This window comes from Haliotis rufescens, unplaced genomic scaffold, assembly GCF_023055435.1.
Source record: "Haliotis rufescens isolate VD_foot unplaced genomic scaffold, xgHalRufe1.0.p SCAF_4, whole genome shotgun sequence".
NCBI classification, from domain to species: domain Eukaryota; kingdom Metazoa; phylum Mollusca; class Gastropoda; order Lepetellida; family Haliotidae; genus Haliotis; species Haliotis rufescens.
Genome location: NW_025964112.1, coordinates 47,626,825 through 47,639,765, shown reverse-complemented (window position 1 = coordinate 47,639,765; position 12,941 = coordinate 47,626,825). Strand labels below are relative to the sequence as shown.

General features: G+C 41.9%; 2 protein-coding genes across 9 annotated transcripts in view; one reads left to right on the top strand and one right to left on the bottom strand.

Moving 5' to 3' along the window:
* The window catches only part of LOC124151828 (SWI/SNF complex subunit SMARCC2-like), a 41,392-nt gene extending 40,914 nt beyond the window's left edge, over positions 1-478 (bottom strand). For all 7 annotated transcript variants that reach the window (XM_046524500.2, XM_046524478.2, XM_046524524.2 and 4 more), the window contains exon 1: positions 332-478. In XM_046524500.2, the coding sequence (XP_046380456.1) occupies positions 332-448 (117 nt within the window). In that variant the 5' untranslated portion in view covers positions 449-478. The remainder of the gene's footprint in view (positions 1-331) is intronic.
* Positions 479-3,138: 2,660 nt separating this feature from the next.
* The window catches only part of LOC124151866 (coatomer subunit zeta-1-like), a 35,988-nt gene continuing 26,185 nt past the window's right edge, over positions 3,139-12,941 (top strand). The window contains exons 1-5 of one of the 2 annotated variants that reach the window (XM_046524537.2): positions 3,139-3,284; positions 4,112-4,180; positions 4,836-4,917; positions 6,709-6,800; positions 9,489-9,622. In XM_046524537.2, coding sequence (XP_046380493.1) covers positions 3,267-3,284; positions 4,112-4,180; positions 4,836-4,917; positions 6,709-6,800; positions 9,489-9,622 — 395 coding nt within the window. In that variant the 5' untranslated portion in view covers positions 3,139-3,266. The remainder of the gene's footprint in view (positions 3,285-4,111; positions 4,181-4,835; positions 4,918-6,708; positions 6,801-9,488; positions 9,623-12,941) is intronic. The other variant, XM_046524545.2, reaches the window with a different exon arrangement.

Here is a 12,941-nt window from a genome sequence, read left to right as displayed (position 1 = left end):
TACTATTACTGTTTAAACAGCTTCAGCGTTTAACTGACTAGAGTTACCTGCCCTTCACCCACTCATTCCGTTTTGATAACAAAAATAGATTTGCTATATCACTCCAAAAAGAGTATCAAAGGGAATTAAATCCGATATCCTTTACGGAAACAGTTCTGATCGTCACATGAGTAAGGACATTTATGTTTGTTTGTAAAAGTATTCACGGCACGCGTGAGGAAGCATGACCCGACTCCGAAAACAAAGGGCAAAAAAACCTCTCGAGACTCTGGAGGAAATCGTTTCAAAATGAAAATCTACAGGTTCGGTTATTACATGAACAATGTCTTACCCTTTTGCAGTTTTTGTGCAACCATGTTCTTGCACTATCAAACTGCGCGATAGTTTCTACGGCTTCAAAAAACTTGGCATTTGGAGCGCCGTCTTTCTTTCTTTGGAGCACCGCCATTTTCCCGGCGTGGGTCACTCCGCAGCAAATTACTGTGCATACTATTCTCCTAAGACATATCGCAAATGTATAGATGGCCAAATTTTGTTTCCACCACACTGGACATAATGTTCGCCGTAGCCATTAATAATTTTAGTGAAAAAAACAGGGATACGCGCAACAATAAACATAATTAATTATATTTAGTGAGCGAAACGGACAGAAAAATCGAAAATGTTTAACAGAGAGGCACTTCACAGCCTGACACTAGCAATGCTGTTACTTCGCTCTTAGTTGTTTTTGAAAATAGAAGCCCGCCATTTAATTATTTTCTTGTCAAAATTAAATCCAAGTACACTAACAATACGTAATATATGAGTTAACTATGTATTTGAATTAATTAAACAGTTTTCGCCAAATGCGGTGCCGTTTTCGTCAGAGAAATCGGTGACGTTTTGCTGAGGTGCCGTTTTAGCCTGCACTCTTTTCATTTATCACTGAACACAACCGTTTCGTCTCGGAAACAAATTCTGAGAGTGATTTAAATATCATTCACTTGATGAAGAAGTGAACATTTACTCCGAAATGTTTTGTTCCTCATAATAAAGAAGTTGACATCTATATATTATTTCTCTTGTGTGAATTCACTTCTAAATGTCATCAGGGACCCTATAATAAATTTACTTTTTTGGCCTCAAGTCATTTGAAGACTCGTGATTGTAAAAAAAGACGTTAATAATTTCTTTGAACAATATTTGACCCCTGTGAGGACACGCGTTAGACGAGATCACCAACACTCTATTGCTTGTCGAAAAAGGCGACCAAATGGATCGGGTGTCATGCCTGGTGACTGAGTTGGTTGCGTGTCGTCGTACTCCGATGGTTTGGATCATTGCTCGAGTTTTCAGCCACTGGTTTGCCTGTTCCAGATAAGTTTTACTGTTACATAGCGGGACTATTGCTCTTGTTAATCAACATTCCCTGACTCACTGACTCGTTCACGTTTGCGTTTTTTGTTTGTTGTTTAACGCCGCACTCAGCAATATTCTAGCTATGTGACGGCGGTCTGTAAATAATCGAGTCTAGACCAGACAATCCAGTGATTGATATCATGAGCATCGATCCATAAATTGGGATACAATGACACGCATGAACCATGTCACCGAGCCTGACCACCCGATCATGTTAGTCGCCTCTTACGACAAGCATAGTCGCCTTTGATGGCAAGCATGGGTTGCTGAAGACCTATTCTACACCGGATCTTCACGGGTCGCATTTTAGGTACACTTGGCTGAAGTACTTAATATTTTTCCTGTCTGATCAATTCATATTGTATCAAGTGAAATATGAATGACGACTGATGGGGATAGTTTTATCCTTCGCATTTCTCTGTGAATGTATGCCTTACCCCAGTAACTTCAGAAGCCTATGCACCTATTTCAGTAAACTTTAGGTGCTAAACTGGCGGGTGGGTGGGTGGGTGAGTGAGTGAGTGAGTGAGTGAGTGAGTGAGTGAGTGAGTGAGTGGGTGGGTGAGTGGGTGGGTGGGTGTGGTTTTACGCCGCTTTGAGCAATATTCCAGCAATATCACGGCGGGGGACACCAGAAATGGGCTTCACACATTGTGTCCATAAGGAAAATCAAACTCAGGTCTTCAGAGTGTTGAGCGAATGCTTTAACCACTAGGCTAAACCAACCACTAGGCTAAACCAATCACCAACAACCACCCCCCCCCCCCCCCCCAGTGAGTGAATGAGTGAGTGAGTGAGTTTACAATCTATGTCAAAGGTAGAACAAGATATATGTAAACAGAGCACCACAGCAGTGGATCAATGGCTACGCTGTCTACACAACAGGCCACCTGTTCCCAACCTATCAGATGCATCTGACAACAGTCTGGCTGCCAGGATCTCTTCTGTCCTAGAACTCCCATGTGCATGTTGAAATGACATGTGTGATGAGATTATTCACTCAATGTATGTGGAAATTTGAAAATTACCACCCTTTTCAAAATAAACAACATCTGACGACCCAGCTTGGTGAGTGAGTGAGTGAGTGAGTGAGTGTGTGAGTGAGTGAGTGAGTGAGTGAGTGAGTGAGTGAGTGAGTGAGTGAGTGAGTGAGTGAGTGAGTGAGTGAGTGAGTGAGTGAGTGAGTGAGTGAGTGAGTGAGTGAGTGAGTCTTTCCACCACATGGGGGAATCGGTCCTGGACGTTCAGTGTGACGTGCAAAAGTATTAACTATCAGACCACCACACCCCCTTCGCATGCATCAGGATCAACCATGAACCAACTCGAATCAATAATATTTGTGCTGTCAAATGCATTCTTGTTGGGGTTTCAGAAAAGATAAGATTGAGTACGCCGAGGTGATACTGTAGGCCTATATGTCAGTCATACAGACCCTGAAACAAACATATAAAAAACAGTCCATGAGAGTCTATAATAGTGGGCAAGTCTAGATTATTGCAGTATCTGAAAAGGAAGAGTCTCTGGGCTCCTTTTTATCATAGTTTAGTAAGATAATTTAACAACTGTACTTCTGTAGTCTCTCATTTTTTCCCATACATCGGTTTTCTTGATAACGTGAAAGGTCGATTCATCTGACGGTCGATCACGATGCACACTTATGTTAATAGTTGTACAGAAAATACTATATCAACTAATTCATTTGTGGGAGGGGTTGATTAAAATTTAGACAAAAGTTCAAATATTTTAAGAGCTATTACTTATACATAAAACAATATCTATATATCTATATATTTTATTTTGTATTTATTCATCAATGCGGAAACGGAAGTGCAGTGCGGCGACTGCATTTCCACGTCAGGAAAGACAACATGGAAGGAGGAATATTGGTATGTCAAAATTATCTGCATTATTTTAGTGAAATAAGTATGTTTTACTGCACCACTTAACTCTGAATAGACTCAATAGATGATGTGAAATGATATCCCTTCGCTGAACTGAAATGATGATAATACTTCATGACAAATATTCGTTCATATCGATGATCATGTCGTATACATGATACATGTCCAACACAGAACGTTTTACATTATACACCTTTTACCGGTCTTCAATATTTGCATACGTGTACAATACATCCTTATAAATGTGTACTCTTTCGGGCCAAATATTTTACACATAAGACATAAGTATGCCATGAATTATACTGGAATAACTTCCAAACTTGTATGGAAACATATTGTCGGAACGTCTGATTTCCCACGAACCGATTAGTATGACATGAAAATGGCTTCAAAAATAGGGATCTTTATAGTAACATCCGTTTATATAATCCAGAAGTTGTCACAACAAATACTGTGTTATGTAAACGACACATGTTAGTGAAATCGTTTTGATATTAATATTCAACTTATTTGCCTTTGTATTATTCATTATAATTCACTTGTCATCTTGGGTACAAGTTCTACAAGATGCCCGAAGTGTACCAAGGCAGTCAGAAAATAACAAACATGCCCTTGACTGTGACATCTGTAAATGCAGGACACACAGAACGCGTGGCGCAAACATGACCAGAGGGCACCAGCTTCAGCTTCAGCTTGTTGAAGAATGTGACTTTACACCATATACATGATATGCACATCTCCTATTAATTGTTTTTCTAAAAAGAATAAAATACTTTAAAACATGTAAAATATTCCAATACATTTTGTTTCAGGAACCCTCTCTGTACACGGTGAAAGCCATCACAATCCTTGACAATGATGGCAACAGATTGGTGGCAAAGGTAGAAAATATCCATACAATTAGAACCATAATGATAATTATATTCATAAACTAACTCTGGTCTTTATGAAGAGTTTTAGTAATATACAAATAGAAGAATGCCCATGGTTCTGTGGAAATTGTCAATTCTCATATGGGTTTGACAGGTGAATTTAGTGAAAAGGTGCACTGATGTATTGTTTTGTTTACTCACTAATTTATGGCTTCCCCACACACTGAAGGGTGTGTCTCTTTGGGTAAATTGATGTAGTACTTACATCCATAATTGCAAGTGAAAAGTTGTTTGTGTGAGCCACAGTTTATGATTAAAACCCTGGTAGTGTTCTGCAGACATTTCTAATTCCAACAGACTGGTCCACTTGAAGTGGTAAAAACGTTTTGAAATCTAATTTGGATACAAAATGTAGTTTATAGCAATACATTCCTCCCTTTGCAACTTGATAATGAAGCCTTTTACCTACTTCCTTTAACATTTGGCTCAACGTACTGATGAAAGTATTAATAGCACTTGCATGATGTGATTGGGGAGTATTTCACCAGTGTGTGTGAACTATGGGAAAGGTTACGTGTATGTTTGTATCTAGCACTTACTGATAGTTGTCATGTAAGGACCTTGTCACTTGAAATGTTTGTATGTTAAAATTGTTTCTTTGCAGTATTTTGATGACACCTTTCCAACAGCCAAAGAACAGAAACAGTTTGAAAAAAATCTGTTCAACAAAACACATCGAGCCAATGGTGAGTATGAAGACCCAAAAATGGACACTGCAAGCTAGCAGTTCTCACCCCAAATTTGGATTATGTCTAGAAACTTGATTTTTATTAACATATTCTTGATGTGCTTTTATTTCCCTCAGTATGTTTACCCTGGTGTAGACAGTTGACAGTAGTCTTCAATAAATCTTGCTCGTAAACAATCTTAGATAACACCATCATAACTATATGTCAATAGAATGTATCAAAATTTTGCCAACTCTACACCGCAATACTGTATGTTACCAAGTATAATCGACCACCTCCGTTCTCAAGTGGAAAGAGCTTCTCCATCGACAATTTACACATAAATAATGGACATTGGGCATTTTCTTATAAAGATTTACACTGCCGTTTTTATTCTTGATGTTAACATTGACCCGTGTGTTTGCCATGATTGCAATGACTAAACTTGTAGAGGTGGCCTTCTGACATCATTATCTAATGCACATCTTTCCCCTATTCTAATTGTTAACACTTTGTTTATTAATTGACACGTAATTGATTTATTGATCAAATCAGTTCACATTTTAATGAAATGAGTTCACTTGCAATATCCCCCTCTGTTTACCATAACATGGGAGAACTGACTTACTTCCAACACCCGTCAGTGGAACACTGTGTCGCTTAATCCTCCTTTCTTTTGTCTGACTGACTTTGTTTTAAGGATTGACTGTGTATTTTTTTCGGTTCATTGAGGTATGAATCGAAAAGCCGATATGCAAACTGTATGAATCCACGTAGCGGATTCTTACAAAAGTTTGCACATCGGCTTTTCGATTCATACCTCAATGAACCGAAAAAATATATACAGTCAATGCTTATAATTAAATTCGACAACGTAAAACATGTTTTATCTACAATAGTTGAACCCAAAACAGTTGCATATATCAAAACAGACAAAAATGACGACATTGATAAACATTCCAGGTGTAGGAATACATACAGTGGCGTGACATGAATCAGGTGATCGTTTAATTTATGCACATAACTTGACACGCCTACACAGTCAGTAGCCAATCAACGGAGAGTGGGATTTAAACAATGTTCATTTGACCTGTCAATTAAGGCAAGAGGCGAAAAGAACTGCAACAGTCAGACTGTAACGAACCGGAAGAAATATGTCCGAGAGAAGGCGGCAGTTTCAAATAACATGGTCATTTACTGCGTGATTCAAACATTACTTCCCTGATTACGGTAAATCACAGTTGGAGAAATGCTAGTTATAAATGAAACCCGAAGACATGAAAGTTGAACCGGGGCGAGCGAGAAAAAAACAGGCGAGCAAGCCTGCACGTTTGCTGTTTCATTCATTCTCGGCCTTCGGTTTCAAAGGGTAGTTTGGACAATGAATATGCATGAAAGTCGCTAAATGTCCTGTGCATGACGATACACATGAGCAGAAAGGGAATTCCCTCGACTGTAATATTGGGATTCCCCGACATTCCGAAGTAATAAAAGTAGTGCGCCGCGGTGGGCGTGGCTTAATTTTTTACATTCATTGGGAAATGAATGCAATAACATGTGACCAATTCAGCTAATCAGAATGCAGGAATTTCCATGAACACAACGAAAATTTAATTATATTTTATTGAATGTTGGGAAAAAGCAGATACGCTATGCTAAGAAGTACCGTTAACAAGGGTACTGTTATCAATTACTTCTTAGGTATTATAGTGAAGTTGTTATACAACTACATGTATACTTGGTATAAAGATCTCCATTTAGACAGACAGTTTATCGTTTCTTGATATTTGTTCTTTTTATTTGTTCCAGCGGAAATTATAATGTTCGAGGGTCTCACATGTGTCTATAAATCAAATGTTGATTTATTTTTCTATGTCGTTGGGTCTACACAAGAAAATGAAGTAAGTAAATCTTGTGTTATACACCAAATACTAAAATCAGGTACATTGATAGTACAGTCAAATCTTGTTGTGTCGAGCTTGGATATGCCAAATTCCAGGTTGCCCTGATCTCACCTTCCAGTCCCTGTGACTTCCTCCTATGCTTATCATTATTTATGATACTCGGATCTGTTTAACTGGATATGTTGAATTCCAGGTAGTTTCGAATTCTTTTGGGAGTCCCAAGTATCCAAATTAAGAATAAAACTCCCCTGATCATGCTTATCAAATTCAAAATGTAAAATACACACGCCTCAACTTGCCTAACTTTCAACTCACTACTGACTTCACTGCAATTGCTGTTATTACATCAAAGGCAGGAGGGGACACAGGTCGTCTAAGGTGCCACGATTCGCTGAGCAGAGTTGTGTCCCTTGGCTCGCCAGAAACCTATGATTGTGGGTTCGAATCCCTGTTTGCCTCATTATGTTTCTTCTTTTTACCGAAGTGGTAAACGTCTGACCTGCATCACTTCCGGCATCACTTCGGGCTTTCCTCCCGCAATAAGCTGATACACTGTGATATAACTAGAATATTGTTAAAAGTTGCGCTAAACCAAACTCACTCACTCAAAGGCAGGACGCTTTCTGACAAGCCAGTCTAATTAACAAGCACACCTTACATGAGAAGTGCAAGCTGATCACTGAAAACCCATCAGCAGCAAGTTACTGACATGTTCTCAGATGGGGACAGTGAGATTGATGCTATCCCTTAGTTGCCGCCCCCTTCACTACCAGCAACCTGGGCACGTTGCTATATAAGTGCAATAATCTTGGACACGACATTAAACCCCATTTCACCTCACCTCGACTCACCAGCAACCTGGGCAAAGACATATACTTACACCTTGAAGTCTAGTGTTGCGCTCCAACCTGGTAATAATAATCACATAACATGATGTTTTGTTTTAAAAAATTCGCTTTCTTGATGTCTTGAACCCCGGACAACTCAAACTTTTTTTCGAGGTCCCCAGGAGTTTGACACAACGAGGTTTGACTATATTTAGAACAATGCAACGGTTGATCATTATCTTTTGTTGTATGTGACCAGATGAACAGGCTTTCCCTATACTGACAATCTGACCTAAAAAGGAAATAGGTTTAATCATGTTAATCATCATTGAACTTTCATGGGGATGTCCAAACCAAATTTGGCTGCCTCTGGTGGTCTGGTGGATAGAGCCTCTGCCCTGAGAGCAGAAGGTCGGTGGTTGTTCCCCGGCTGCTTCATACACAAACACGTTAAGAGATGGTACTTGTTGTTACCCTTCCCTGCGCTTGCCATTCTTGGTTTGTTGTTTAATGCCGTACTCAGCAATATTCCAGCTGTATGACGGCACTCTGTAAACAATCCAGTAATTGACATCATGGGCATCGATCCACGCAATTGAAATACGATTGACATGCATCAACCAAGTCAGCGAGCCTGACCACTCGATCCCGTTAGTTGCCTCTTATGACAAGCATAGTCGCCTTTTACTGCAAGCATGGGTTACTGAAGACCTATTCTACCCCGGATCTTTATGGGTCCGCTTGCCATTAAGTGGATGAAACAAGGACTAGTCGGCTCAGAGTCAGTATACTGATTGGGTTATCCATGTTAAAATGAAGCATGGTATCTCAGTGGGCTAACACTATAAAACTGCATTAGTCTGGACTAGTAAGAGTAGCTACACACACGTGCATGCATGTCGCTATTTGTGTGTAATAATTTTGAACATGATGTTAAACCCCATTTCACCCCACCTCACATTCTTAATTTCTAAAAGCACATAATTGAACAGAACATGAAACATGTTGAACTTTTTTGGGGATTGGAATGTAAACTTTGGGTTCCATTTAACATTCTAATTTTCCAAACTGCACATTGTCGGTTTTATATTATGTAATTGTAAGGCTTAAAAAAATTAAAGAACTGGTTCTCAGTCAAGGACGTCTGAAAATATAGTGAGGGCGAATCTTTTAATTTTTTTGGGCTTGTTCAAACTAACTTCTTTGAGAGGCATTTAGAACTTGGAGTACTAAGAAGACTTTCTTTGTTCAAACTAGTATGTAACCATGGTAACCAAATAAACAGTTGTGTACCACCAACCTGGGAAAGGGCCTCCCTACATAAACAAGCATATACACTCCGATTGCCGCCATGACCATAACACAAAGCAGTCCGCATTGAAGGGAAGTTACTGGGTGCTATATTGGATTACATTGTTTTCAAATATTAGACTTGTGAAGATCCGGGGTAGAATAGGTCTTCAGCAACTCATGCTTACGATAACAGGCGACTATACTTGTCGTAAGAGGCGACTAATGGGATCGGGTGGTATGGCTCGCTGACTTTATGATGATGCGGGCAGTGCCTGAGAGTGAGTGAGTTAGTATGGTTTTACGCCGCTTTTAGCAATATTCCAGCAATATCACGGCGGGGGACACCAGAAATGGGCTTCACACATTGTACCCATGTCGGGAATCGAACCCGGGTCTTCTGTGTGACGAGCGAACGCTTTAACCACTAGGCTACCCGACCGCCCCCAGTGCCTGAGAACCAAGACCCTTATTATTTTGAGCCTAACTCAATGAAATGTTGAAAGAAGCCAGACCACCATCCCTTCCTTTGAACTAGAAATGATTGTTCCTTTCTGCTTTGTTTCAGTTAATACTAGCAAGTGTTCTGAACGCCCTGTATGATGCTGTGAGCCAGATCCTACGGAAGAATGTAGAGAAGCGAGCCTTGTTGGAGAACCTAGATGCAGTGTATTTGGCTGTGGATGAAATCTGTGACGGAGGGTAAGCAGCACACAGATGGTGTCAATGTCACACCAACCTTCTTCATTTTTTGACTGCAGCCTTCGAAATTCATGCTTGTCTTCTAGCCCGCGACTACTAACTTGTGCTGAAGACAATTAATAATCCAGTGATAATAGTCCTTATTGACGAGTAGCACTTCAAGCTGATTACCGTATTCCAGGGTAAAATTATGCTTCAATTTTGAGCTGAATAAAACCAACAGAAAATGTTAACAAGACAAGTTTTCAGTCATATGCTAATCAGATGTTACCCGAAACAGCATGTGAGTAGAGTTATATTAAAAAAGTCAACTCATCAGTTTACGAAACACAACAGACTGTACCCAAGGAAGTTAAAAAAAAAAATACAGTGAATACCCAAAGAAAACTGTCAATACCCAATATGAATGATACCTTGTGAGGTAATACTCAATGGCTCTAAAGGGGGCACGGGTGGCCCAGTCGTCTAAGGCGCCGCGTTTCGCTGTGCAGAGTTGCGTCCCTTGGGCACGCCAGAAACCTATGATTGTGGGTTTGAATTCCAGTTCGCCCCGATTATGTTTCTAGGTTTGTCAGCACCATACCCGTGCTCGTGGGTTTCACCGAAGTGGTAAACGTCTGAGACCTGCATCACTTCGGGCCTTCCTCCCACATTAAGCTGACACGCTGTGATATAACTGGAATACTGTTAAAAGCGGCGTTAAACCTAACTCACTCACTCAATGGCTCTAAAGGTTTCCTGGAGCCCTGCATTTATGATCCGTCAACTAGCATCTCATTGGTATGATATTCTCTTTCATTGTATGTAACCAACTGTTACCATGTTTTGTTCACATAAAACATATTAAAAATACTGAATTATAAAATCTGTTCATGTGATCCATGGGCATTTGAGAGCTTCGATATTCAGTTCAATAACCTCCACTCAGTGATGCTAAAAAAATAATTAGTGGCAGGACCCACTATATGGCGTTGCTTCCCTTTGCCAGAGTCTGTTGCCCTGATTATGAATGTTGCTTTGTCAGCCCCATGTTAGTGGTAGGTTTTTCCAAAGTGGTAAATGTTTTTTACCTCTTTCACTTTAGTTTTCCTCACATAATATATGCTCACATGCCAGCTATAGGTCTAAACAATATTATTTTTTAACTTATCCTGCATTACTCCGTATTGCATTTACTGCTATGTTTGACAGAGAGACGAACTGTGTGAGATCCAGCTGCTGAAGAAAGTTGTCCCAACCAGCCCAGGAGGCAGCGCCCTCTCACAGTCGGCACGTGACCCGGAAGTCATGACATCACACAAAAAGACATAACTGCTTTGTCACCTCCACGGACGGACGTACTTTGTATCCCTTGTGGAAATTAAAGCTTATTATTTGTTTTTTATATTTTGCGTGTTTCTACATTCATTATATGCTGCTACATTGTTACCTGTTATGGGCCGTGACCTTAGGGTCTTCCCATTCGTAAATTGTAACGTTTATCGCTCGTCTGTGGCTCACGTCACAGTAATTTACAGGCGCAATGTTGTTCCCGCCATTTTGTTTTCTTTCCCGCCATTTTGGCCATTCACCACGTGGCCACGTAATGTCGTGATCTGCGTTTTGAATTCTCTCTTTGGCTTGGGTAATACATTACATTTATGTATGTTGTTTTGGTGTGCTTAAAGCCTTGCCTTTTCGCTACCTCTAAGCGTAATTGTTTCTTCTCATAAACTTCAATATAATACGAAGTTTATGAGTTACATTATGTCTCCCGTACTCTGTGGTTTTGCCACATGGTTACGTGTTTGCTTAAGGCTTTGCCTTTTCGCTCCCTTTTAGCGTACTTGTTTATCTCATAAACTTTAATAAAATATACTGTTTTTGAGTTACTTTATGCTTCCCATACTTTGTGATTGGCCACACATTATGCTTCCCGCACTTTGTGGCTTTGCCACATAGTTATGTTTTGCTTAAATTCCAGATTTTCTGCCTCGCTGCACTTGTTGCCGCGGGAACAAATCTGGCCGGGGCCGCCCCTTTCTGCCGTGATTGTACGACGCCCTGTACTTTCACAAGGCAGTGCCGATGTTGCAGTCATTCGTGGCTGTGATCCTTCAGCTCATGCGAGTATCCAGGACACACCTCGCTCAACGTGCTCGTCGACCCCCACCTACGTTGACGGCAGCAGCGCTCAGCGGAGCTTCACGGCGGCTCCCAACGTAGAGTCTGCCTCCCATGGCACGACATACGACCGTTCACGGTCTCCTACTCCACTGGCGGCTCCAGCGCTCCCAACGTAGAGTCTGCCTCCCCTGGCACGACATACGACCGTTCACGGTCTCCTACTCCACCGGCGGCTCCAGCGCTCCCAACGTAGAGTCTGCCTCCCCTGGCACGACATACGACCGTTCACGGTCTCCAACACCGTCAACGCTGATGTCTCCGGCGCTTCTGATGACGCGGCGCCTCCGGCGCCTCTGATGACACGGCGCCTCCGATGTCACGGCGCCTCCGATGACTCGGCGCTCCCGGCGCCTCTGATGACTCGGTGCCTCCGGCGCTTCCGATGACTCGGCGCCGCTGATGTCTCGGCGCTCAACAAGCTTCATGACTTGTTCATGACAAGCTGATGACTCGGCGCTCCCGGCGCCTCCGATGACTCGGCGCCGCTGATGTCTCGGCGCCTCTGATGTCTCCGCGCTCCGGCGCCTCCGCATCCTCTGATGTCTTCGGCGCTCAACAAGCTTCAGATCAACAAGCTTTATCAAGCTCAGATCAACGAGCCGACCATCCGATCTTCTACTGCGGCTTAAGGGGCACCATCGGCAATCGCCTCCCCGGCGCCACTGCCCTCTTCTCTTGCTGCCGTCTCATAACTCGTCACACGGAGAAGCATGGTGAAACAACTGTCGCCGCTCCTGTCGCTACTCTCCCATCGGTCTTCGGGATCGTGACTATCGTACTACTTCCTGGGTGGAATCATTTCAACCAATAGACAGTTGGTCTGATTCAACTTGCCCACTGAGACGTTATCCATAATCCCGTCGTTTAAAGCGCTATGATTCCGGAGAGATGACCTGCGGGTTTCCAACGAAACAGAGCGTCATGTGAACAGCGTCTGTATCAGATTCGATGACGACATCCACTTACAAAGAGTTTACTTCGTCGACATCGCAGACATCAACGCTGTTCTACCCTACCCTAGCGCCAGCGCTCCTGAGAGAGACTCTTCCTCGGCGCTCCCCGGGTTTTACACGACGCCCATGGGGTTCCGTGTTTTATCGCAAAACTCGGGTACACCACTTGATCGTCTCTCACACAGTTCATTGAGGATTGT